Consider the following 27,707-nt stretch of genomic DNA (forward strand, 5'->3'; position numbering starts at 1 on the left):
CTGTAGGAAAAGTGAATGGGACTTTTACCTCTAGACACCTTTATGCTCCCTGCTCTCATGTGTCAGTTAGTTTTGATTGAACACCAATTTAAGACCATGTAACATGAATGTGTAACTAAATTAATGCAGGTATTAAAACTAGATTTTGAACCACTGCCCATCTAGAGGACACATCTTCAACATTATAGTTTAATAATTGCCACACAGTGAATTTGTGGGCCTTGGGGACAGGTTGTTGATGGCTTTGTGCATTTTTTAATCCAGCCTCATGTCCGAGATCATGGAAAGCAGTGACAGTGACTCCAGTCCTCCAGGAGTGTCCACCTTCACTGAGGGACAGATGGTGATTCAGAGCTGGACTTGTTTGGACTGTGAGTTTAGCAAAGCATAATCAGACATGCAGGTATAGTGACGAGGATGATAGGCAGGATGTAAACACTGTAACACTCTTCAAAACTGTTAACTGCTTGGTTAGTAGCAGTACTGCTAGCATTACCCTTTCTTTGGGTGCATGGGGTACAAGGCAACAACATAGATTTTAGACATCAGTGAAGCAGTATTAATATTCCAACAATAGGATGATTTAAAACTCTAAATGGGACCATTTTGCATAATGAGTACTTTTACTTTTGAAACTTATAATTAGATTTAGCTGCCAATCATTATGTACTTTTACCTAAGTAAGATTCTGAATGTAAGGACTTTTATTTGTAATGGAGTATTTTTTTCATTGTGATATTGCTATTTCTACTTGGAAATAAAAGATCTCAGTACTTATTCCACATCTAATGGTCATTGTAGTAATTAACTGATAATACCACACCATCTGCATCTGGTTGCACATTTGTGGTGTCACTCTGCTCCATCCAGACATTATGATTTCCTCAACTCAACTTTAGTTGCACCTTACACACAACACGGTTAATATTTACAGCACAGAGACATGGTGACAGATGTTTCCTGCTCAAGGTGAGAGTGTCTCATAGTGTACCTGTTAATTTACACTCTCTATAATGCCCCACACAGGTGCACCTGTAACTTCTTACAGATTGACTTTTGGTTGTGAGGGACTAGTGAAACACATGGAGTCTGCAGTCTATGACATAACCAGCTACCAGGAGCTGTGAATCAGAGGCTGGTGACTGAAGCTGCTCAAACTGCATTGCAGTGGGCAGGATAAAGCAGCTCTTTGTATGTCCACCATCAGCCCTGACCATCTTGCTACAACTTCTATGTGGTCTGTAATACTTCCTGGAAAAGCAAAATTGTGGCCAGTGAACATAATCCAGGTAGGAATTACATTTCCTCTGAAAAATAAAAAAAACATCTACAAACATAACTTTTAGGAAATAGGGTTGAAATTTGTAAAGGTACAAAGATGCTTTAACTTCTGTTGTGTGCTCCGCTAACAGTGAGCTAAAGATAAAGATTACACTTTCTAAAAACCTGATAATTTTGATGAATTCATCAACTAACGGTGCCATGTTTTGAACAGCAAAGTGTTCTGAATTAACAAGAGATCTGTAATAGATATTTAATTAAAAATAAGACACATAGTGGATTTATGTATGTAAATACTGACTTTTTTTTAGTTTTTAGTTTTTTTTTTAGTTGTTTTTTTTAGTTTTAGTATCATACAATCTGAATGTTCCAGGAGTTTTTCTTCTGGCAGAAAATGTCACACTATAAACACATAGAGTACATCTGTATCATCTGTAGATATACAGATGATATCGATCAATTGATTGAGCATCCCACACTGGAGGAGCCTGAGCTGTGGACTTTCTGCCCCTTTACCCAGAGAACTGCAGAGTACTGCTCGAATAGAACATGAAAGTGATTTCATGGTAGCAAGAGAGAAAGGACAGCTGATAAGCACAGCTCAGAAAAGTGCCAGCTGCTCCATCATCTCAGCCCAGAGGTTTAGCCATAGGACAGGTAGGCCACAGCCACAGTCAAGGATCCAGGACCAGATGAGCATCACTTCAGCCCTCTTGGTCTGTTCTAGGAGGGAGCAGGTGACAGCTTCCTCTGGTGACATTTCCAGACCTCGCTTTCCTTTGATCTATTTGTGAGTAGAGAGGCTGAACCAAACTCTGTGCTGAGGCTTTGCCTCCAAATTGCTATCTGAATCTGCACAGCTCATGGGGAAATGACATGTATGTTTTGGTGCAGTCTGTCACTAAGTTGAGGGTTTGCAAGAAGGGATAATTGAAAAACTGCTGTAGAGGAAAAATCATCATTTAGTGAATAACCTTTGTATTAAGTGTGACTCTCTGTGTTATACTATTTTGTAAAAAGCATGACTGGCTCCCTTTCCGCTGAACTTTACTCGAACCCCTGATACTATAAATGAACTGTCTTTCTTGACACAATGCCTGATCTGTATACCACATTTACGTGCTAAATGATGTAAGGTTGAAGTATAGCCTTGCCTGCACATTAACCTTTTTTGAGACAAGAGTGTGCCTTTATTAGGGAAATGCCTTAATTAATCATTGATGTCTATCCTTTCATTGAATGTAACTATTGACTCTTTGTTCTTATGCATATAAAAACCCTGGTGAGGATGCACTCAGGATTGGTTCCTCGGCAGTCGCTGCCAACTATCACTTAGTTGGTTTTCATCCTTTTGCGCAAAAGCTAAATAAATATACAAAGACAAATTTTTCTTTGTTAGTCTCACTTAGTTGGTCAACTTCCACCACAACTGCCTGTTTTCTTTGTAATTGAAACAGTGCAAATCTTGGTGTAGCAGTGCAAACTGCAAAAGGGATGGGTGAAGGTGAATATAGACCAGAGGGTGTGGTGATTATTGAATACTCTCAGCCAGTCAAATCACTTGTCTCATAGCACTGAAACAGTTGTGCCAATCACAGTGAATAGCTCAACAAATAGAAAGATGCTTCTTGAAGAAATTATAACTCAAGTGGCACCACAGCATTTCCTCCCTAATGTATTTGAAGAATAAACGCCACTTTTGATAAAAATGCACCTTGCACCCAAATACCACACAGACAGAGGGTCAAGCCAGTTTCAAGGTCAGGAAAACACCAAGCTTTCAGAGCGCTGCTTGTGCAGGTCGTAGTACTTCCACAAAGATAGAACCCCAAGAGTCTGTGAGGCTGTTATGCATATTGTCAGGAAAATGTGAGAAAACAGTAAAAGCAAGTGTAAAAAAATGGAAAGCTGGTATGGTAGTTGTTCATGCTCATCATGATAACATGATGATGTGTAGCAGGAATAATGTTTGCCATTAACAACCTCATAGTTTAGCGTATTAGCATTTGCGGACATGATAATTAATTAGCTAATTGACTAAATAGTATTAAACACAAAGTACAGCTGAGGCTGATGGGAATGTCATTAGTTTTGCAGTTATTTGGTCATAAACATATAGACAAATGGTATTGGAAAAATAAAAATTTTGACCTGATGGTGGTGCTAGATGAAAAGTCAGAGGATCTCTGAAGTTATTAAAATTCATCCTGAGGGGAACATGAATGTTTGTACACAATTTCATGGCAATCTATCCAATAGCTGTCAAGGCATTTCAGTCTTGACCAAAGTGGTGGACCGACCAACCAACATTAGCACATCACTTACACAGCTAAGAATAAAAAAAAAAATGTTGAGTGACTTTGGTTTGAGGGAAAGCCAACAAACAGCTGGGTCATCAAGCCCAGACAGATTGCTAACAGGTAGAGTAGTGTCTCTGGCAGTGTCTCTCTCACACATGAATAATGATAGCCCTTGCTGTTTGTGCACAACAGACATTGCCTCAAAAGCACATTAAGATTATAAAAAAATGTTTATAAGCATTAAAATGCACTTTTTATTGTATTCATCTGTACCAAATGTCAGTGATTTCCAGTTATTACCACTGAAGAAAACATAGGTTTTCATTCATGTCAAACACTACATGAATGAAGATGATTAGCACACTGTCCACCACAGAGGAAGGAACAAATGCCATCAGCTGGTATTATATTTAATCCAGAAAGGCTTGTTCTGTTTCCTGAGGAAGTTCATATCTGTGTCTCTGTCCCAGATTGACGCTAACAATATCAATATAAGAGAAGTTTATCTCCGAATGTTTGAAATTGAAGATAGTGGAGAAGTTCACTGCAAGAAGATAAAAGCAAGACTGGATGAATGTTGCTGTTTTTGAAACAGAAGAGGACAACATTTACTCAGACATGTCACTACATCAGCTGTGACTCACAAGAGGTCAGCTTTAACAAAGGAAGGGGAAAGTACTGCAGGGAAAAAGGCAGGGGCACTGTCATTTTAAAGAAAGAATGTTTCTGCACTGTTTACTCTTTTTTTACTGCATACAGTGTCTTCAAAATAATCACAGGGACTCAGGGACAAGATCGCATATAGCCTAGGCCTTTTCATCCCAGAGACAAATGAACATAATCAATTATATAATTTAAAAATAGGGTTTGTCTTAAGCCTAGGCAGTGAGGCAAAATGACATGTTTTTAATAGGCTTATATTTCTCTGTCTCTAATTGCAGTGATAGAAGAGGTGATGCTTGCTGGGTCTTACTGTTTGTTTGTTTGTTTGTTTGTTTGTAATACGTCCAGGGGTTTCATTTTGAGATTTTTTTGTTGTACACCATTTATTCTTAAATCGTGATTTAAGCAAACTCCCTCATCAAGTAATTGTGTATTAATTGTTTTCACATGGAAATAATGATAATTAAAATAATGAGAATAATAATGTTTAGTATATGCACACAATAAGCAAACCTTTCTGTTTATGTCAGGATACTGCATGCTTGGAAGCCCTTTTGACCCTCTGGCTCCGGTGACCTCAGAGAACACAGGGTATAAACAACAAATTACAAACAACTTAACTAGCTGCCATCACTTTGTTGGCTGAGGACCTTCGGTTGTGAGGTTATCTGGAACACAATAAGTGCAATTAAGATACAAATGTATCTCTTACAACTTGTTCCAACATACTACATTTATCTGTAATCCTGCAACACGCGAGGATCCACAGGCATTATATTTATATATGATTTTTCTCTTTGTGGGACCGATAATCGTGTGCAAATAAACAAAAGCAAGCAGTATGACTGAATGATTTGTGCATGAACTTTACTTTTACTATTTATTATTATGAACTTTATTATCCCGCTTTACCATGTGTTGGCCATCATTTACATGAAATGTTATCAAATATGATAAAGGAAGAAAGCTGCAAAGATGCCTAAACATATAAGCATATTCTGTAGGCTTCTGACAGAATGCATAGGCTACTACTTACACAGCCCAGGAATTTTTTTGTATCTTTATGATTCTTGGTTTTGGGATTTTATGTCATCATGACAGCCCATTCAGTCAGAATCTCTTTTATTAGCCAATGCAAGCATACAAAGAATGTGTCAGTGTGCACGCAGCACCAGCCCCAAAACAGATGGGTTGTGTGTTGTGCGTTAAGCCTGCGGGGTTTAGGGCAGCAGGGGCACCACAGTGAGAAAGTTGAACCAGAATCAACTTTTAGAGAAACACAACCTGTTAGGCTGTACAACCCTGCCATGAGGGAAGACAAAAACATTACTAGGAAGAGGGGAGGACATGTCTCTTCCTTTGATAATGTTAAAAGTAAAGTAAGGCTTTGCTGATGGCTTCCCACTCATTTTAAAGAGACAGAGAGAGAGACAGAGAGAGAGAGAGAGAGAGAAGCAGTGGTCAAGCAAGCTAGAGAGTGGACAAGGAGAGTGAGCAGGGTAGTGAAAAAGCTGGTGAATGAGAGGAATAAAATGTTATTTTCTGATTGTTTCCAGCAGTCACAAATAAACATTTCCACACCCTGCTCCTCCACACAACCGTGTGGAGGTGCAACACCCGATAATGGTGCCACGGCCACTAAGTACATATCATATGTGAACTATGGGAGTAAGGTAAAAAGAAAATAGAATTACCATAGTTTAATTTTTTTTCCATATGTTTTCACGTATGAAAAGACCCAAAATGAACACTGCAAGCTGACTACTTGATTACTATGAGTGAATTATTTAAACTGCATTTGTATAGGAATGATTCTGTCCGGAACTTTTTGATCCACATGAGCGGTTGATCACTGTAACCATGATCACTAAATGTGGTTTCCACTGTAATAATGATGATGAGTGACATGCATAAATAAATAAATCATGTAAAAATTAAATTAGTAACAGTTATGTTCTGTATGTTTTCTTTTCAAAGTATCAAATAAAATCAATCAAACAGTGGAGGTTGAATGCAATGCACAATGTAAAGTCCAGTTTGATGAAATATATGAAAGTGACAAGAGCAGGGAATTAATGAGGGATGTGAACTGTAAAGTCCAGTTTGATAACCCCGTCTTCATCCTGTTTATACAGCCATGGTACAAGATTTGATGCAATTTAGTGCAAAGGTGGATTAGGTTTAGGGAAGGCCATTGTGTTGCGGGTGGGCTTGGCGCGTTCAACTCCTGTTTTGAGTTGTCTGCCGTAGATGGGCTTCATTCCATTTCAAATGAATGAAATGTTGTGATGACCGGCAGCAATCACACCACCACACCACATTTCACACCATGAGCACACACAAAATCTTAATCAGTTTGGAATAAATTCAGTAATTAAATGTAAAGAGTAGATAAAATATTAAATGCAATTTTTCTAACAGGTAACAAAGTGGACTGTCTTTGTCTCTAGAGCAACGGTGCCTGAGCATCATAGGTAATGTACCCTTCTGCTATCCACAACTGAATTTGATTTCTCAGAATTGAAGGAGAAATAATTCAAACGGATGGCCATAATATTAACCTATGGTATTGTTGAGTTATCAAGGACACTTTTTTGTTTTTGTGTTGAGAAATCATGAGGATATCATTAAAAGAAAACCTTAACACGGGAATTGACAGTATCATACACCAAGGGGCGTGACAAAGCGGCAGTATTTGATGACCTGAGAATGAGAACGGTTTATTGCATACAATGACATCAACATATTTGAGGCACTACTGATTAGAACGAAAAATTTAATTTCCAAAAAAACATAAGGTTACAGTTTTTCAATGACATAAAAGTTGGGAGTCTGCATGTAGGCATAGATGACCATTGCTGATTTGTGTTGTTTGAATGAATATTTTTCATCTTGCAATTAGAAGGGCTTGATTGGCCAACACAATTGACAATGAATACAAGCAGCCCTGCTGTGACTGAAAATGTTCACAAAGGTGGGCCAAAATACGTCACTTGAACATTAAACCAGTTGAATCGAAGTTATACAATGTTACAAGTGGTTGCTTGATTAATCAAACACAATTGTAGCACATTTTATATATTAATCAATGTCATCCAGCCTCTGAAAAAACAACATTTCCCAGCATGCATCACTTCTTCTGTCACTGCAATTAGAGACAGAGACACCTCATCTTTCAAACTCTACACTCTCATAACAAACAACCTAGTTTGTCATATAGATATGACTACAGTACATTTGAAATGATTTGATCTTTTTTTCAATGTCATACTGGGATGTTAGTCAGTATTACCAATGTTTTTTTCTTTTTCACATTTTATATTAAAGCTGTAATACATTTGTTACTTTCTATTGCACTGAACAGGGAGTTTATTTGATTGCAGTAATTTACTGCATTATACTGAATACTGTATCGAAAACAGATCATTTCAAACCGTGTTGTTTACAGGGAAATGTATTATGAACAAGTTTAAAATTACAGGTTGAAGTCTGTGACAAACTTTAACTTTTCATCAGAGTCAGTTGTGGATCAATTGTGTCCTTGTGTCTTTGCCCTTCAGCTGGCCACACAGCTATCTGTCACACCCTGAGTGTGGCTCATTACACTGAGACTCCATCTGCCAGGACAGACTCTTGCAGAGCAGACTGGCACTGAGTGTGACGCCTGCTCCTAGTATCAACCTGGTCTCTGTGCCCTCTCCCTGCACCTCAGCCAGACTTATTCACTGTGAGGAGGCACACACCGCAGAGAAGCGAAGTGTTATGTAACAGGATGCACAGGATGATGGATCGGAGAAGTCGGAGTTATTTTCTTTTCACTGTCCCCTGAGAGGTGTAACAGACCTGGCAGAGTGATGATGACACAGCTGTACAGCTAATCAGATGGTGATTGTACAAGAAGAGTGCACTCAGTAGAATGCAGATCTCCACCAGGTCTGTGCAGCGGGGGGTGGGGGGGGGTCTTGGTCTTGGTCTTTAGAAGCTGCAGCATTTATTAACTGACACACTGTTGCTTATACATACATTACATTTAGTGCCAGATTGACAACAAACTGCTAACCTTTTCTTCTGCTCCACTCGCATTCACCTTCACTTTTCTGCTGCTCGCTCTCTCACACCCGCTCAACGACGCGCTCCCACGCACTGCCCTATTCCTTAACGGAAATCTACTCTAATAACAGTACCTTTCATGTAGATGTCCTTTGAACAATGAGGAGAGGGAGGATTCTGGGATTTGATGTACTAGTTGATGACTCAAAACAATTCCATGACAATGTAGGGTGTTATCATACTTGCACAGTATGTGAGTGAAAATCATTAGGATCATTTATATTAATGATCATGTGAAATTTAGCACCAGTGCTCATAATTCTGCAGCGGCGCTGCTGCATGAAGGGGAAACACTGGTACAGTCAAGATGGCGGCAAAGATAACAGAAATGGGGATTTATTCATCTTGTATCATGCCTAACTTTAGTGGATCATGATATATCAGGTATGGATTTAATCTGCAGATGCTGCGGTACAAGATGAGACCAAACATTTCTATGAATGTCAGTTTTTGAGCCACACAAAGGCCAAAATGTGGCCTGCAACAGACTAGGTAAACCTTGTTTTTAGCCTTGACAATTGCCGAAAATGCCTTTGCTATGTCGTAACTCATATTGTAAAATGGCGAGGACTGCTGAAAAGACAAAAGTCTAAGCTTTATGATAGGCTCATAAGGAATGGCGTCAAAAAATTATGATTTTGAATTATATGAATTATGAGTCACTGCAAACACGAGAGGTCCTTGAGCATACTGTCATAAACGTGCACAAAAAATATTAGGCTGATGGGTCCAGTAGTATGTGAGATTAGCTGCAGACAGATACACAGACACATGCTGTCATGATCCTGTCACAGTCTGGCTCTATGTTCCTTAGTTGCCTTAACCACCAGTCCACCAAATGCCCTCAGACTTTTTCCCTGTGTGTTATACAGGACTGAGTGGGAGAAGGCCCATGTAAAGGACATTGAAGTTTGCTTTCCCACTATTTGTGAAATGTGAGGAGTTTGGCATTTGTTTCTGTAGATTTAAGTGATTTGCGTTTGCAGCCTCTGTGTGCCATGTTTGAGGAGCTGCATCATCGTGAGAGTGTAGATGAGAGAGTGTGCAGGTTGTGGTGTGTGTTTAAGTTTTATTCATGTGTATTCTTGAACAGGTTTATGTCAGTTGATTATGATGACGATTGTGTTTTCTGAGGGGTGTACTACAAAGCAAGATTAGTGGGTTAGCGAAGTGTGTTGAGCCTAAAGCCAGGGTTTTCAATGTCAAGAAGGTGGCTCTCTTTTAACCTGGCTACATCACCATAGTAACTTATGCTGCAAACTTAACCTGGTCCGGAGCAGGTTATGTTCCGAGTTTTGGCTTAAATCGGCAATAAAAAGCGCCACCCTTTTACTAACTAACTGATTTGCTGCCAAGTCCATTTAACACTGCTGGTACTGCAGGTATTAGAACACTGATTAGAAAATTGATCAATCTTTTATCATACTTACCATTGATTTGATATGTCATGTTGTAAATTTGTAATGGTGCAAGAGGTTAGGGTTACTTGCGGGATGGGATTTTGTTGAATACTTTGAACAAAAAAATAAATCAATAAATAAAATTGACTAGTCCATTGGTATTTATCACAGATAAATATTCAATCTATAATATCAACTTTTATTTGGCCAGAATCTAAAGTGATTTCCACTTATCCTTCATTATGGGACAGAGTCAGACCTAAGTGCACTTCTTGAGTATAATGTTTAAATCTGCAGCGTCAAGTTTAAAGTTTAAGAGCTCTGGATATGGTAAAATAAATATGTTAACTAATTACAAATTAGTTTTTAATTAACAAATTTACACAATCAGCAATTTTCTGGCAGCATTCTTCTCTCACCTTATTTGCAGCAACAGCGTTGCTTTTTGCTTTAATAATGTATTTATATTCTTCATAGCTCTCTGTTATAATGACCTGTTCCTTCTGATTGAAGCAGGCGGCACGAGATCGGTCCATTTTGTGCGGAAAAAGAGTCAAATGACGCGCCAAAAACACCCCCTTGCAACGCACACAGATCCTGAAGCAGAAACCACTTATCTCTGATTGCGCGTTTAGGGTTTGTCGAGCCAGCTCACACAAAGAAAGCCTGGGTATGTTCAACTTGCTTCGTAGTGCACACCTCTGGTTTTTTGTTTTTCTGCTGCTCTGAGTTTTTCCTCCTGTGTCTGTATTTTGCTTTTCCCTCCACACTTTCCCTCCACACCTGCCCTGCATCATCCTCGTTAGCCCTGCCCTGCTCCCTGTGTCTTCCCCAGCCAATCAGCTCCTTTCCTGTTCTCCTGTTCCACCTGCACCTCATCTCCTTGTCAGTTTAGTTTCAATCTTGTTGGATCCTCTGTTCTGTTTGTTCTGTCTTGTTCCATTTTTTGTGTCTGCGCGCCTGAGTTTATTAAAGAGGTATTCTTCAGTTTGTACTGGCTGCTTTTGTCCTGAATTAGGGTTTATCTCCTGCTACTTCCCTGACACACGTGCACACACAGCCAAACTGTGTTCCCCTCCAGGCTTATGACTGGTGTAAATAATAACATTTCATTCAGACTGAAATATTGGTACATATTTAGGCTCTGTTTGCATCACTTCCATTGAAGTCTGATTTAAAGATGAGCGTGTGTAGGAAGACATCAAAGCAGAGAAAGCATGATCACAGAGAAACTCATGCAGGTGGACACTGTGGGCTGCCTGGGACACAAAGGTTGTAAAGAGCATCAGCAGGACAAATGGCACTCTTGTGGTTAAGGTAATCTTTAAGCCCCTGAATAGTCTTGGGCTGTCATTGAGGAAAGTTGACAATCATAAGAGAAACATGCTGAAATCTTTGGTATAGATAGATCATACTGAGACAAATACATTGACTGCCAATTTAGAATTTTGGAGACCAAACACAGGCTGCTTCACTAGCAAGGACCATGCCACAACAATATGTGATTAAAGATTCTAATGGAAATGATAAAGAATTGGATGTTGAGGATGATGGTTGAGTGGATGAAAAAGCAGGGTGTGGGGTGGAAGGAGGATGTTGTCAGTTAGGCAGGAGGGGGAATGATGTGATGAAGTTCAGGCAGAGGGAGACTCAGCGTGGGACTTCCGTCTCATGCCTGGTTCCACCCGAGCTGATTACAGTGATTACAGTCGACATTTCCTGTTACTCCTTGGTTACCCCCGGCCATACAGCTTCATACTCTTGAATGAATTAAACCTTTATTGCCCCTAGGGCAATTTACTTTGCACAGAGCTCAAAAGAACATCAAAAAACATCAAGAACCATGCATGACAGCACATAATATAACATAAAACATAAGCATATAATCATCATAAAAAGTATAATTTGGGGAAATCGATAAAAGACATAAAGTGCAAGTTCAAGAAAGTGCCCAATTCAGACCATGAGATCAAAGCTTGTTAAGCAGCTGAATGCTGCATGGGACAAAGGATGTGATACCTGTTTTAGTCCACATCTTGGGCATGCTATACCTTCACCCTGAAGGTAAAAGTTCATACCATTTCTTCCTTCCTCTTCTTCTTTTGAAGTATTCGCTGCACAGAGATACCAGCGAAACTTGTTTATTGTCCTACATTTTCAAAACACTACAACAGTGCAGATGGCTGATGCAAATTGACGACATGTCAGATTGCACCAACTGACATGTCCCCATTATATCAAAGTCTGACACAGAATGGAACCAAGATTTTATTAGACCCTTCTTACACAGTGTGACAATCAATACATTTGCAAGGTTATTGTTATTGCACAGTGGAGAGGTGCCATTACACCCACTGTGTGTCTATGGGCCAAGATTATTTTAGTTTTCAGATGGTTTGAGTTTGCAGTTTGTTTAACCACAGAGCTAGGAACTATGAGTCATGGTGAGTTTAGAAACTGAAAAAAAGTGTGAAGTAACCCAAAAAAGTCTTCAAACCCATAACATACATTGTTGAGCAGCTGCATGTCTGGCAGCACACAAAATTTAATTTTATTTTGAGTGAACCAACTTCCAGTGAAGTGATACTACAGTAACATTAAAGGTAATAGTTCAACTTTGAGGTTGCAATAAGTAACTCTAAGTGTCCGAGGCAACATGAAGTAACATACAGGATAATCATTGTCAGTAGTCAGTCATTATGTAATGTTTTGCAAAATTCATCATGAAATATGCCCAATATTCAATAATGGTGAACTAGAAAACTGAAAATACAACTTTTCATATCATCCCCCTTCACTCTGTCATCATTTCCTTTCACCTATCTGCTGTCAGATATTGAAATAAAGGCAAATGAACAAATCTTGAACACTGTATCTTTAAACTGATCTGACTATACTGAATCATTGGAGTCACTTACTGAATCAGTATCTTTTAGCCGTGGAGCTCCCCTCTCTAGTGACTAAAAATACCATTGTCAGCTTAACTTTTCTATAGAGCATACATGTTTAGGTACAGACTGCAAAAGCTACAGAACAAACTAAAGAGCTAAAGAGAAAACCCTGTTATACTGCTGAGCTGTGTATTGCGTCACCTTAGAAAAAAAGCAGCTATGTTAGTGACTACAAATCTTTCAACTAAACTGTATCACGGGGTGTTCTGATGTTTTGTCCCCCACATGTAGCTGCAGTGGCTAATGTGTCTGGCACAAGTGGCAGCTACCACGGCTTGAGGCTGAAGCCAATGAGGGAGTACCGTAAAGTGCCAACAACAACTGCGAGCTGCTCCAAATGACTCCCATTCAAAAAACCTCAACTTCTCTCTAAAAATAATAAGTAAATCATTTTTTCGACTAGTTATAATGGTCTCAGTTGCTAAATTCATGCCCTCTAATAAGTGTGCAGGTGGTCATTTTGGAAGTTATTGCTCTGATAAGATTTGAAGACTTATACTAGCTTTGATGTTTGCCATGTGGGCACTGATTGACAGCTGTGATTGACAGTTGCTCACCGCTGCTCTCCCTGGCTCAGGGACTCGCACTGAGTCGGACTATTGTTGCAATATTTCACTAAGTTTAATGTTACTTGATTACCTGCCCTGTTAGCACAATTTAGCAAAAGTAGCTAACATTAGCCCAAGTGTGCAGCGCTCAGTGTTCCCAGTAAGCTAACGTTAGCTTGGGTCCAAGTTAGCAGGGAAAGTTTCCAGAGTGTGAAAGGCAACACCCCTCACTCCTTATTTGGAGGGTCCTAGCTCCAAACAAAAAAGATGGAGCTAAGCTGCAACTCTGGGCTCCAGTGCAAACCAACAGGTGACATCACACCTCATGATGTCCATCTTAACCCTATCCATGCACACCCACACAAGAGCAGCAGCAATAACAACTACAGCAGTATCAACACCAGTGGCAACATCAGCAGCAAACAGAGCATTTGATACCAGTTAGGAAAGGAAACTAGCTCCTAAAGGTCCACCAGACACTGCAGAGGGGAGAGTTGGTGATTGGATTCTGGACTGAATCTACAACAACAAGAGTAAGACCTATCTTTTCTCATGTGCCTCTCTCTCACTCTGCTTCTCTGCCCAGCACTCTGTGGAGGCTGTGAATGCTGGTGTGAATCCCATTGGTGATACCTCCTATAACTCCAGCCACTGGGATCTTGGTAGTGCCTTCTTCTTCGCTGGAACTGTCATCACAACCATAGGTACTGTGATTATTGCATGACTGAACACTGAATAGGTTAATATAATTTAGTGTGTATTAATCTGTTTCTGAAAAAGAGATTTGCCTTTTCAAGACATTGTATTTTTCTCTGGTGTTTTGTTGTTGTTGTTGTTGTTTGTTTGTTTGTTTTTGTTGTTGTTGTTGTTGTTTTTTTTATTGTTGTTTGTGTACCAAAATCTTGCAGGACAATACCCTTTGCTAGTAACTACATCACTGGTGGCAATTACATTTGCCTATTCAACGTAATTAGGAAAACAATATAGTGGTATATAAACATAATTTATAGGAGACAGAGTTGCCTGGCCCAATCTAATTTATACTTTTGAAACATACAGTACATGTCATGAACATTTCTATCAAGGGTGCCATGCTTTACGAAGACGAAGGCTACAGAAATCACAGCCCTGTGTTAAGAAAACACACTTTAAAGTCAGAGCAGGATAACAACACAGTGATCTAAACCCTGTTGAGGATAACAGAAACAGACCTGAAACGTTATCAATTATAATGTATAATTAAATCCCATTAAGACCCGTAGAATTACCTATTTTGTCTCTTTTCGCTTCCAGGGTATGGTAACATTGCCCCAAGCACTGAGGGAGGGAAGATTTTCTGCATCCTGTATGCAATATTTGGCATCCCGCTGTTTGGATTCCTCCTAGCAGGTGTCGGGGACCAGCTTGGTACCATATTCGTCAAAAGCATTGCCAAGGTGGAGAAGATGTTTCGGGTGAGTCACAGTGTAAATTTCCTATCATCTATGAATCAGCTTTTTGGAAATGATGTGGTTATGAAATGATTTGGCTTTCAGTGTGGTCAATAGGCAAATACACTATAGGCAAACTGTGTACAGATGTTTGCAGGCAAGTGATAATCCTATTTTTGGGTTTAGTGTCTTGAGTTTTTATTTAGGGTTCAGGTGTTTAAGGGATGTGATCCTGCAGAGCTGCAAACATGTTAGTTCAGTTTTTCACACAAAAATTTAAAGCTCTTTTAAGAGAGAATAAAGACTAACTAAAACTTGAACAGAAAACAGTATATTTCCCCCGCAGTATATTTTCCCCTGGGGAACAGGGGAAAGGAAACAAACTGCAGGGATGACTGCACCTTGTTGAACTAACGAACTTCCAGGTCAACTTCACTCGCCACATAGGGAATAGAGTATTCTGTGCTCATCATAATCAGTGGTAACGCTGATGAGATAATAACCCCTCCATGACTGAGTCATCAAAGTCCTCTCTCACACTCTGTGGGGTGCTGCCAACGAGTCCAAACACAATCAGCACTCTGCTGAAACCACCGTGGGTATTATGGCTTACACTGTGTGTGTGTGTGTGTGTGTGTGTGTGTGTGTGACTTCCTCTCACAGAATAAACACAACCAGATCAGTCAGACTAAAATCCGTGTGGCCTCCACCCTTCTCTTCATCCTGGCTGGCTGCATCCTGTTTGTCACCATCCCAGCTGTGATCTTCAAACACATTGAAGGCTGGACAGCGTTGGAGTCAACATATTTTGTCGTCATTACTCTGACAACTGTTGGAATAGGCGACTATGTGGCAGGTAATGATAAACAGGAATGCCTGATCTGATTTGTTTCTTAAATATTATTAATCACCAATAAATAAATCATGCAGAACAACTATCAAAGGTTGTATCTATCTATCTATCTATCTATCTATCTATCTATCTATCTATCTATCTATCGCTTGCTCTCTCTGTATATGTGTGTGTGTATATATATATATATATATATATATATATATATATATATATATATATATATATATGTATGTATACCACCGACAGATAGAAGTGGCTGATATCAAGAAATCCTACCAGTGGCTGGAAAAGGCTGGACTGAAAGACAGCACAGAAGCACTAATCATGGCAGCACAAGAACAGGCACTTAGTACAAGATCAATAGAGGTGGGGATTTACCACACCAGACAGGACCCCAGGTGTAGGCTGTGCAAAGGTGTTCCTGAGACAGTTCAGCACATAATAGCAGGGTGTAAGATGCAGGCAGAAAGTCCCAAGGTCAGAATGGAAGACACCTCCTGAGGTGGTTGAGAATGAACAAGCTAAGATCCCGTGGGACTTCCAGATCCAGACTGACAAGCTGGTGATGGCTAACCAACTGGAGCACTGGGGGCTGTAACCCACAAACTGGGAGAGTGGCTCCAGCAGATTCCAGGTACAACATCTGAGGACTCTGTCCAGAAGAGCGCAGTCCCAGGAATAGCTAAGATACTGCGCAGAACACTCAAACTCCCAGGCCTCTGGTAGAGGACCTGATCTTGAGGAAGACACACCACTAACCCCCATGGGAGGTAGGTGAGAGAGGGATTCTTTTTTATATATACCTCCTCTACATGGATGACATCAAGCTGTATGCCAGGAATGAGCGAGACATCGACTCACTGATCCACATCACCAGGATCTACAGCAACGACATCGGAATGTCATTCGGACTAGATAAGTGTGGTCGGATGGTATCGAAGAGAGGGAAGATAATCAGAACCGAGGGGGTTGAACTACAAGAAGGCAGCATTGCAGATTTTCAGGACAGCAATACCTTGGGATCCCCCAGGCAAATGGGAACCATGAGGAGGCCGCAAGGAAGTCAGCCACAGCCAAATACCTGCACAGAGTAAGGCAGGTCCTGAAAAGTCGGCTGAATGGGAAGAACAAGATACGAGCCATCAACACGTACGCCCTGCCAGTCATTAGATACCCCGCTGGTATAATAAGCTGGCCAAAGGAGGAGATAGAGGCCACTCATATCAAGACAAGGAAGCTCCTCGCAATGCATGGAGGGTTTCATCCCAAGTCCAGCACCCTGAGACTGTACACTAAGTGGAACGAGGGAGGCCGAGGACTGGTGAGCGTCAGAGCCACTGTCCAGGATGAAACAACCAAGATCCAGGAATACATCAGGAAGATGGCCCCTAAAGATGAACTGCTAAGTGAATACCTCAGGCAGCAGAACCCGATGATGCAGAGGAGGAGGAGGAACCATCATGGAGAGACAAGCCCCTACACAGTATGTACCAACGACAGATAGAAGAAGTGGCTGATATCAAGAAATCCTACCAGTGGCTGTAAAAGGCTGGTCTGAAAGACAGCACAGAAGCACTAATCATGGCAGCACAAGAACAGGAACTTAGTACAAGATTAATAGAGGCGGGGATCTACCACACCAGACAGGACTGCAGGTGCAGGCTGTGCAAAGGTGCTCCTGAGACAGTTCAGCACATAATAGCAGGGTGTAAGATGCTACATATGGGTTGGAAGTCCCAAGGTCAGAATGGAAGACACCTCCTAAGGTGGTTGAGAATGACCAAGCCAAGATCCTATGGGCTTCCTGATCCAGACTGACAAGCTGGTTATGGCTAACCAACCGGACATCGTGTTGATCGACGAACAACAGAAGAAGGCAGGGGTGACAGACGTAGCAATCCCAAGCAACAGCAACATCAGGAAGAAGGAACACGAGAAGCTTGAAAAATACCAAGGGCTGAAAGAGGAGCTAGAAAAGATGTGGGGAGTAAAGGCAACAGTGGTGCCAGTGGTATTGGAGCACTGGGGGCTGTAACCCACAAACAGATTCCAGGTACAACATCTGAGGTCTCTGTCCAGAAGAGCGCAGTCCTGGAAACAGCTAAGATACTGCATAGAACCCTCAAAATCTCAGGCTTCTGGTAGAGAGACCTGAGCTTGAGGAAGACACACCACCACCCCCCATGGGAGGGGGGTGAGAGAGGGTTTATATATATATGTATGTATGTATGTATACTGGCAGAGGTGAAGACTGGTGAACTTTGGGTGAGTTTAGTGTGTACCAGTTGTAAGCCACAAAGTGCTGATGTTAAGGGGCCCAATAAAGTCCAAAATACAAAAAGCTAACACTTCACATTTTTTTAACTTGGTTCTCTCTATAACACTCTATAATGTAGTTGTAAGAAGATATAAGTGTGTTTGTGTATGTACAGCATGTGTCAACCACTATAACTGCACCTGTGGGTACCCATAAGTAGATGCTTAAAAACAGATAATGAATGACAAAAACACAGTTTTAATAATATATTTCCTCATAGAAGTTATAATTGTTGACAAATATTGTACATGAATAAACACTTAAAAAGGTCCATATAAAAAACATTCATTAAATGTTTATGTTGGGACTTAGTAGGAGTACTTTTGGCTATCGGCAATTAATCATTATCAAAGATAATGATTAATTAGGGGGAAGAGAAGAGTGTTAGAGTAAGGAGGAGGAACAAGATGACGGATGTGAACAACTTGGGGTTACGTCAGGCGAGAGTGCCGGTCGAGATGGCGAATGTGACCACAAGATTTGAACAGAGGCTGTGGTTAAATGGCAACCGCCACTCAATGACGTGCCTCTGATTACTATAATGGTGTCAGACAGAGCTGAGCATCTGTGTTGCCTAGCAACATGTGTCTGAGTGTCGAGATGCGTATGAGTGTACATGCAAGTGGGTTAGTAAAGAGGAGAGGGTGAAAATACCAAAGAACAAAAGATCTCAGTGATTGCCAGGAGAAGTGGTGGTTGCTTCTATTTACTCAGACATGTGGTGTGCAAACTGGGGATGTGCAGAGACCAGTATTTATTTTAGCAATATTGTGATATTGTGATTATACAACATTTACCAACAAAATAAAAGATATAAACAAAATTTATTCATATTGTGAGGCAGTTCGCTCTAAAAATAAAAAACTTTTTGCTTGTGTTATCTCCATTTCCATCGAAATACACGGGGTATGACTAATACCTGGAAAACCATCACTCACGTCAGTAAAATCCTATGTAATAAAACCTAGTTAACTACTCCAGAAAGTAGGTTGACCCTTGATAACGACCTAGCAACAGAGATGATTTCTAGTCCCTGCTGACTCAGCCAGCCAACTTCAGCTAATGCTTTCTGGAGATCGCGACATTTCCCAAACTGAATAAATACTTCACATATAAACACAAAACTCCTTTGCTAGCTCAATCTCGTTGTAACTAAGATATCCGCTGAGGAAATTTTTTTTTTCCATGGACAGATTTAGCTACTTTGTCCGCAAACTTCACAGACATTTTTAAGCTAGTAGTGCCATAGCACCAGCACAGCTGATGGAGGATGTTGGCGTGGAAGTTGAGATATACTTTAAACTGAAGGGAAAATGGTTAAGTTTTGCTGTGTATGCGAGTGCCAGATAATGATGAAGAGGGAAGAAGGGTTTGGGTTTTGTGTGTGTATGTGTGTGTGAGTGTGTGCGTGTGTAACTTGTCCCACAGTCTGAGTTCAATCCACTCAGCAAAAGGTCTGTTTTGTTTTCCCCACAACCCCTGATCAGTTCAGTTCAATCCAGTTTCACAAACATAAAAGAAAGACAACTCAAAACTCCGCACCGGGTTTCCACCGCAGATCCCCCCACAAAACAAAACGAAACAAAGGAAAGACACTAGCAAAGCAACACAGTACATAAAATAAAGCCTACAGAAACGTCTGATAGATCGGACCACCGTGTTTAACTATATATTTTCAAACACTACAGTTACGGCTGAAAATGACAACAGAAAAAGTTGCCAAGTTCACATATCTCCGCAATTCAAATTAACCACCAGTCGTCTACCCAGAAATGACTGTTGTTGTTAGCGCAACGTCACAGTCTGTAGTTCTAATGAATGGTGGAATAATATTTTTAGTGATGAGGGTTTTTTCATTTGAGCATGGCTAGGTGAGCTGTCATGCTGATTTGAGCACGTTCTAAATGTCTAGTTGACAAATCAGATTGCTTGGTCGGAACTACGTGTTGTATAAATTTGTATCTATATTTGTTGAGGCAGCAAAATTATTTGTATTTGTATCCTCGAATTCGTATCCTCAGTGGCATTGCAGAGAAAACAGAGTCGACTCAGTTAAAGGTGAGCAGGGCATAGAAGTTATCCTTCGCCTTTTTCTGCAGGAAAGGTGGAAGAGCACTGGTTTGCACAGCGGTCTTCTTTGGATCAGTGCTCAGAAGAACACAGAGAAATCTCCACTCATCTGAGGTTGAGATTGTTTGGCACAGTTACAGTCATGTACATTACAGTACATACCTTACATTAGCCTGTGAGACGTGGGAAGCATAGTTCAGCGAGTGGAGTGTTTATACCTTCGGTGATGTCACGGCCAGGAAGAGGAAATCCTTGGGCATTTCCAGCAGGTCTCATCCAATGAGAGCCGAGAGTTTGACTCTGCCAGATTTCACATCTAGGTGTAAGTTGAGCAGAGCATGATGGAAGTTGAAGTCTGTTTAGAGTCCTTTTGTTTGACTTTGCTCCTTTCTTTGTCATCAGGCAGGCCTGCCTTTGTCTCCAGCATATGGCGTATGAGGTCCAATATTTATATACATCTCATTAATGCTAAATAGGGGGATTTTAAAGTAAAGTGTGACGAGAAAGCTCTCATACTAGCTGTCACACCATCCAGTTTTATATAACCCTGCTCTGCCAGAGTATAAACCATGGCACAAAAGAGCCATGGTCTGCAGCAGTGAGATAAGAGTGAACAGTGCAAATACTGAATTAAAGTGCAAATAGTCAATACGTCACCAAGCTACCAACGCCAACTACTTTGCAAGGACAGTGCAAAGAATTTAGCTGGTGGGGGGGGAATCACATAAGGATGAAGTTGGGATGTGATGGGGTTAGATGGAAGGAGGGGGGGAGTGTAAGGAACCAGCTGAGTAAGAATGAGAGCTGACAGCTTATAAAGGCTTCCCAGCACATTATATGAATATGATTTTCATGTTTCTAGGTACCTGGTAAACAAATCAGGTGATGCACAATAAGCCAGTGATACTGAGCAATAGGGTTTTGCAATATGATTATATATACTGTGAGACAATATAAATTTGCTACCTCAGAGATGTTGCCATACTGTTTATAATGTGGTATCCATCCCTTTTAATATCGGTGGTTACATTAAACCATTGTGGGCTTACAAATCAATGAGCAGCACTGGTTTATGGTAACATTGGAGTTTTGCATCAGTGAAGTGAAGTAGCTTTATTTGTCAGGTGTTTATTTCTGCTGGATTAGCCAAAACAGACTGTCTGGTCACATATTATCCAAAAAAGTTATAAAAGGTTCCTCAATGATTTTCCAAAACATGTACTATAAGATTATATATCCATGATAGAGGATTTTACCCATGTTGCCCACTCTCATTGAGCATGAATTAGTGTGACTGATAAATGAGCATGCCTACCTGAACTAACACAAAGCTGCATTTACTGTTTAAATGGAAAATGTAATCTGACACGGGCGCTCAGAGGATTCTAAAGCCTTACGATTCATCTTCAGATTACAATGAACATCTATTGCAAATTCAATGGAAATTAAGCTATTTGTGTTTGAGATCATTTGGACCATAGTGCTGTTAATAACTATTCCAGTCTTGCTAGAGTATCACCTCAGTGGTTTGGAATCACTCTCCTCTGCATATCAGCTGCTACACACAATGTTTATTCCAGATCTAATGCAAGATAACAACCTAATAGCAATGCTCTCATTTAGTAAAACAGCTGATCTCAGGCATGGTGTGTACTCTCTTTCATTCTCATTAGATGTCTCCATGGAGGACAGGTTTATGTGTGATGGATGAGGACCTCCCCGTGATGTTGTGACATTCAGTTAATGTGAAAAGCAGTCTTTGTTTATTCCATAACTCATCGACAGTGTCTTCACATTGATTGATTGATTGATCTCTGACTGTGACTGTGGAACAAAAAACAATCTCTCATCTCGCAGTGTAATCTCTCCAACTTCATTCTTTGAAATGTTCAGGTTGAGATTCCAGTAGCAGCACAGAGATGCACATTTCTTCATTCATTCATGTGTGTTTTGTTTTCCATTCAGGGGGAGATCGGAGGATTGAGTACCGTAAGTGGTACAGACCACTCGTGTGGTTCTGGATCCTGGGTGGTCTGGCCTACTTTGCTGCAGTACTGAACATGATTGGCGACTGGCTGAGGGTTCTCTCCAAAAAGACCAAAGAAGAGGTATGCTCCTGTATACATAAGGAAGGGTGAATGCTGATTTGATATTGATAATGAAAAATAAGATATACTGTATAATGACCTGATAATCAGCCTTCATTCCAGACTGTGTCTGTTTAGATTATTTAGAACCAGGCTGAACATTATAACATTACTCATGAAACTGGCAGCACTTGGCATCTTCTGATTTATCACTTACCAAATAAGGCTACTACAGTAATCATTTTCATTGCACATCATTTATAGATTATGATGTTAATGAAGTCAAGGGTTTGTTTTCTGAAGTGCACCCCCAACCAATGAGGCAATAGCATTTTTACTACAAAGAGCATAGAGCTGAGGTAATGTATGATTGATGCTTGATTCTTGTGTCTTTTTAGTTAAATATTAAATGGTATAAATAAATATTGAACAAAAATGTTTTTTATCCCAAAAACATACAGAGAAAGTTCAACACTTTTTCAGCCCTCTGCAGTGTCTACATTCTTCCTTTGTAGGCTGCATACAGCCCCAACAACCTCCAGCAATAAGTAAGGGCATATACTGTATGTAGCCTGAGAGGTCAAACTCAGGGAAAAAATGTCTGCTTTGCACTCACTGCACCACAGTCTGCTGCTTGTTAACTTTCTCGCTGTGTGTGCACGGTAGTAATTGAAGGTGACTCAGATGAGCATATTAAATTTTTAAACTCTTTAGATCTTCTTTCATATGGATTTTGTTGGCTGGACAGTGAGAGCACATTCTTTACATAGATAGTCAGTAAGAAAATCAACCTGACACTATAAATGTCCCTCCCATCCCCAGTGGAAATGACAACCTTGTATGAACCAATTAATTATTTAGCCTTTTTATGTCAAAATCATCAACAGACTACTATCAACCCCCAAAGTTCCAGGAATTTTTTGACATTTATCCCCATTTGCCCTGGTGTTTTAAGTAACATTAGCCTACTTAGCAAGTAGTAGTTTGTTACTGATGTCTTCAGCTATCTCTGTCTGTCATCTTACCCTCATCTTGTACATAATAGCAGCCCTGGAGACAATCTTGCATCACTGCAGGCGGAGTGAAAATAATGACAATTTGTATTAATAGCAGAGACTAGAAGCAAAGGCTTATAATCAGATATTATTATCCAGATAACATAACTCAATACAGATCAAATGTTAATGGAGATGGGGTCTAAGAGAACATTATTGTGTCCTGACGAAGTGGGCTGAAGACATGGTTCCTGGGTTGATTCTTCTGGAATAATATAACATAGATATGCAACCAGTTAGGCTACAGAAATGCTGTGTGTTGATTTAAAAAAAAAACAAACTCCGGCTTAATAACCCAAAGTAGACATTTCATGTCTTTGTATCTGAAACAGTCTAAGCACTATTAACAATGTGAGGTCAGTTTTGTCAGTTTCCCATTCTGACAGCCACTATTTTTATGGATTTAACTTATTATCAGTTGTGCATTGACTGTTGTTTGGTGAAAACTTTATAGATCACTAGAGTGCTCCTTCATCTCTGATTAAAGTAATAACTGTGTTTTGCCAAGGTTGGAGAGATCAAGGCTCATGCAGCGGAGTGGAAAGCTAATGTGCGAGCAGAGCTCCGGGAGACGCGTCGGCGTATGAGTGTCGAGGTCCATGACAAGCTGCAGCGAGCTGCCACCATCCGCAGTATGGAGAGACGCCAGCTGGGCCTGGACCAGCGTGCAGTGTCCCTGGATATGCTTTCTCCAGAGCGACGGGCCATGTTCAACAGTCTGGACACCAACAGCTACAAAACCTCCTCCCAGGAAAGCATTGACACAAAGCTGAATAACCTTCGGCTGCGGGGGGCCGAACAGTGCGACCGTCGCTCCAACCACCAAACCACGTCTGAGGACAACATTTTCAACCGCCTGGGCTCCGTCACCAAGCTGGCCAAGCGCAACAGGAATCGGGACCTGAAGAAGAACATCCCAGACGAGGCTCGGCGGCCTCACAGTGAAGCCTACGGCTGCAGCACGCCCACTTTTGACTGTAGGACACCCACTATGGATGAAGGGAAGAGGAAGGATGAGGGAGAGGATGAGAATGAGGACAAGGAGTGCAACACTAGCTTGTCTGATTTTCCATTGTTTGTGGAAGCTTGCAAGCCACAGAATGGGTTCATTCCAGAGAAAACCAAAGAGAATGAGAGTGAGAAAACACTTGAAACAAAAGAGCTGCATATTGAGATGGGCCCATAGACAGACTGTGCTCCTAAAACAGGGGCTTTTAAAAAACACCATTAGTGCCTTAGGTCTCCCTTATTCCTGTGTTTGCTTAAGCTGGGGCAACACCTGTCCCTCTGTGCTATATACTGTAATGATCACATATAATATTCACTGTGCCCAATGGATCTGATGGACTCACATTGTGTTGGCTTCATCACTGTCCACTGTATGGATGCAAGACCTGTTAGGGTTTTTGTTATTCTGCTATGCCAAATGATGGTCACATTAAAACAAAGTTGTCTCCTAATAGGTGGTTGAAGGACGACAACTTGGGTCTATATTTGTAGCTTTAGCCATCGTTTCTATGAGTTATGATAACATTGTACTCAACCAAAGTACTTGTGCATAATCTCCATGAGTCATTTCTCCCCTAATATATGAAAAATGTACATTTGTCCCCCTAAATAACTGTAATTGAGCAGGCATCATTAGTTCCTCCAACTTCTGAAAGAAAGCTACTTTGTTGCCTCAATATTTATTCACCCAGTATTCAGTGTTCCCAACTCTGAGCCATACTGGATGTGTAGCACTCACATCAACACCTTCTGCTTCATGTTAGCATACACACCGATGTACCATGAACATAACAGCTGTGGGTGGCTCACAAGCCCTCTCCAAGTTTTGGGTCAGTTCTGTATTCTCTGAGCGCCATGAACTCATCTCTGATTCACAAGTAAGAGACTGTCTGTTTGAGTCACACTATCCAGTGAGTCACATGTGTATTACTCGATCAACCTGCCAGTGTGACTGCTATTGTTAATTTTAGCACAAAATATACTTTCCAGGTCCACATAGCCACAAGGATCTGCATGATATAAAATCTGTCATGTACACTGACCATGAGAGCCTGCAGGTACTGCTTACATGTAGCCCAAAATGTACGTGTTGGCAAACATTTACGAACATGTCTGCCTTTGCAGACACCTGATGTAGTATCAGCAGAGCTGCATGTTTGTCTGCTATCCATGCTCTAGGCCCCATTTACAACTGTCATTTCAGGTGTCTTGTATCTGGATAAAGTCCTTAATACACTTTTGTTTAAACTTAGTTACATATATAGCTACATCTCTGTTGGCCAGTTCACAAGTCTGATTGCAGTCTATCTTGGTTTTCCTGTGCTTCATGGAAATGGGTGGGGGTAATGCACCTGAAGCTATTTGACACCTGCAAGACGAATAACTTTTTCACGTTAGCAGTTTTGCAAAACTTACAGGCAAAATGTCTGCACTTCAGAATACAAATAGGAGCATGACTAACGGGTGAGGCAACAGGTTCCTTTCAGATGAAGTAGTCAAGCTGGCCTGATGTTGTAGCAATATCACTGTGTTCCAAGATCTTAGAAATTAACTTGGTGAGTACAATGTTGCAATCACTAATAGGAATGATGACTATGACAGTAAGACACTACTTGTAATGAAACAAAATTATCCTTAAACATGGAAAAGGAAGCTGATGGTCACATCCAAGTCCAAATCAGATGTGTTACATGTGTAACTATCAGCTAGGAAAGACCAGATTCACACTGGTCTGAGGTGTAGGGCTTGAATATAGCAGACAATGCAGAATAAAAGAAATTTGCAAATCCATTTAAAACAAAAACTTAGTATAGTGAATTGAAATCAGATAGAGATATTGCTGCTGATGTGACAAAAATCCTATTTCCTAAAGTGTCAGCTTTAATGGCCACTTATGATATGATTTGAAATGTTTTAAATGAGGTCTAACATGTGCACATGGACCTCCAACAAGGTGCTGTGACTGAATGTGTGGCTCAAGTTAGAACATAAGTATTGAATACACAAAAATAACAATGATGAACAACAACAACAACAAAAATCAGCCAAAAAAGCTGCTGTGGACCAGTAGAATAGTAACACATCACAGACGCTCATTTTACATGTAACACTTACACTATGTGTTTGTGCTGTTTTTCATGTTGCCTATTGAAACTAAATTATGAAAAATGTGCATTTAAATGTGAATGGAAATGATTCAGAACATGTCGTCTGTGCATGGTCCCCAAGCTAAGCTGTTGTCTCAGTGCAATGTTCAAAAATGCTACCTAAATCATGACCTCTTTGAACACTATCTCAGGGCTTGTTGTCCTAATGTTTGTTGTTGACATTGTCTGACAAGTGCTGCATTCACACTTTGAAAAAGATGAGGGACACTGACTGTACCTGCGCTTTTTGAAAATGAATGACACCAGAATGGAAGATAAGCCATACTGCAAGGGGAGGGACTGACTCATACTATACACAGAACACCGTGAAATGATGGGCAAGTTTGAGATTAGAAAGCGCGCTGCTGTTATTGTGAGAGTGCATTGTGTACTACTTGTTGTTTTTGGCTCAAGCATATCCACAGACTGTCAAAAGGCGATGTACGCTTCATGATCTCACCCATAAGCTAACTGATGGGACATTTTGGAGCTTGGATCTGGGTTTACGCTTCAGCCACAGCTTGGAGAATCCAAATTTAAACAAAGGATCCTGAATAGAACTGAGCTGGGACAAGTAAGCGGTAACCACCACGGCTGACACACCCTTGATAGGCTGAGACAGCTGTCAGTCAAGCGAACATGCTCCAAAACATTCTTCTCTAGAAGCCTTAATACTTCCTTGACGGACTCTCAAACCCAATGATGTAAAGTGACATTAAGTAAGTTTTTAGCTATAGAGAACCAAACGTCATGTGGAAAAAAACTGCATCTCTACAGAGAAGTGGGGACTTCTATGGAATTCTATGCAGCTGGATATTTTTTGCAGCCAGCATCTAGTGGCCATTAGTGGAACTGCATTTTAAAACATCACTGCATCGGCTGCAGCAGCTGTCAGTCGTGGTGGTGGCCTCTTGAGTGTACATTATGCTGACAAAGTTCATTTTCATACTCGCTGTGTACCTTTGAGAGCAATGACACCACATGCATAAAAAATGTGATCTGTGCCACTGACTGTACTACACTAATATTATAATGCTCACATTGTCTTTTTCACAGACACTCCCCAGCCTTATGTGAACATACTCACTAACTGTGTATGCACACTATTGGTCTGATCCTACTGTTCACGTCACTAAGTGAAGCTCTAGGCTAGTGTGAATGCAGCAAAAGCAAGGACTACATGTGTTTCAAAAACGCTTCTAAGAACTACAAAAATGTCAAAGCTTAAAAAGAAAACCAAGACAAGACAAAAAAGGCATGCTATATTGCAAAATTATATTACAATGTACAGTGTATGGTGTTGATTGTATACCACCACATGCTTCAAGAGGATGATGCTTATCATAGCATTTTGTTTTTTTCAACTGCCTGTGTTAAGAGGCACAAGCCGTGCTCTGTACTTGGACGTTGCTCACAGTATCTCTTGTGCAACCATTACATTAAATGTAGTGATTGCCTTTTAGAAATAAATATCACTGAATGAA

At 40.6% G+C, this 27,707-nt stretch overlaps 1 protein-coding gene across 1 annotated transcript; it reads left to right on the forward strand.

Annotated features, from left to right (window-relative positions):
- Window positions 1-280: 280 nt before the first annotated feature.
- LOC122965601 (potassium channel subfamily K member 10-like) lies at window positions 281-27,707 on the forward strand. Its single transcript, XM_044329755.1, has 7 exons — window positions 281-371; window positions 12,937-13,013; window positions 13,786-13,957; window positions 14,547-14,707; window positions 15,347-15,539; window positions 21,892-22,034; window positions 23,577-27,707. Exons 1-7 carry the CDS (start codon window positions 281-283, stop codon window positions 24,252-24,254), a joined length of 1,515 nt encoding a protein of 504 aa, XP_044185690.1. The 3' UTR covers window positions 24,255-27,707.

The sequence above is a fragment of the Thunnus albacares genome, chromosome 16 (genome assembly GCF_914725855.1).
Source record: "Thunnus albacares chromosome 16, fThuAlb1.1, whole genome shotgun sequence".
NCBI classification, from domain to species: Eukaryota; Metazoa; Chordata; class Actinopteri; order Scombriformes; family Scombridae; genus Thunnus; species Thunnus albacares.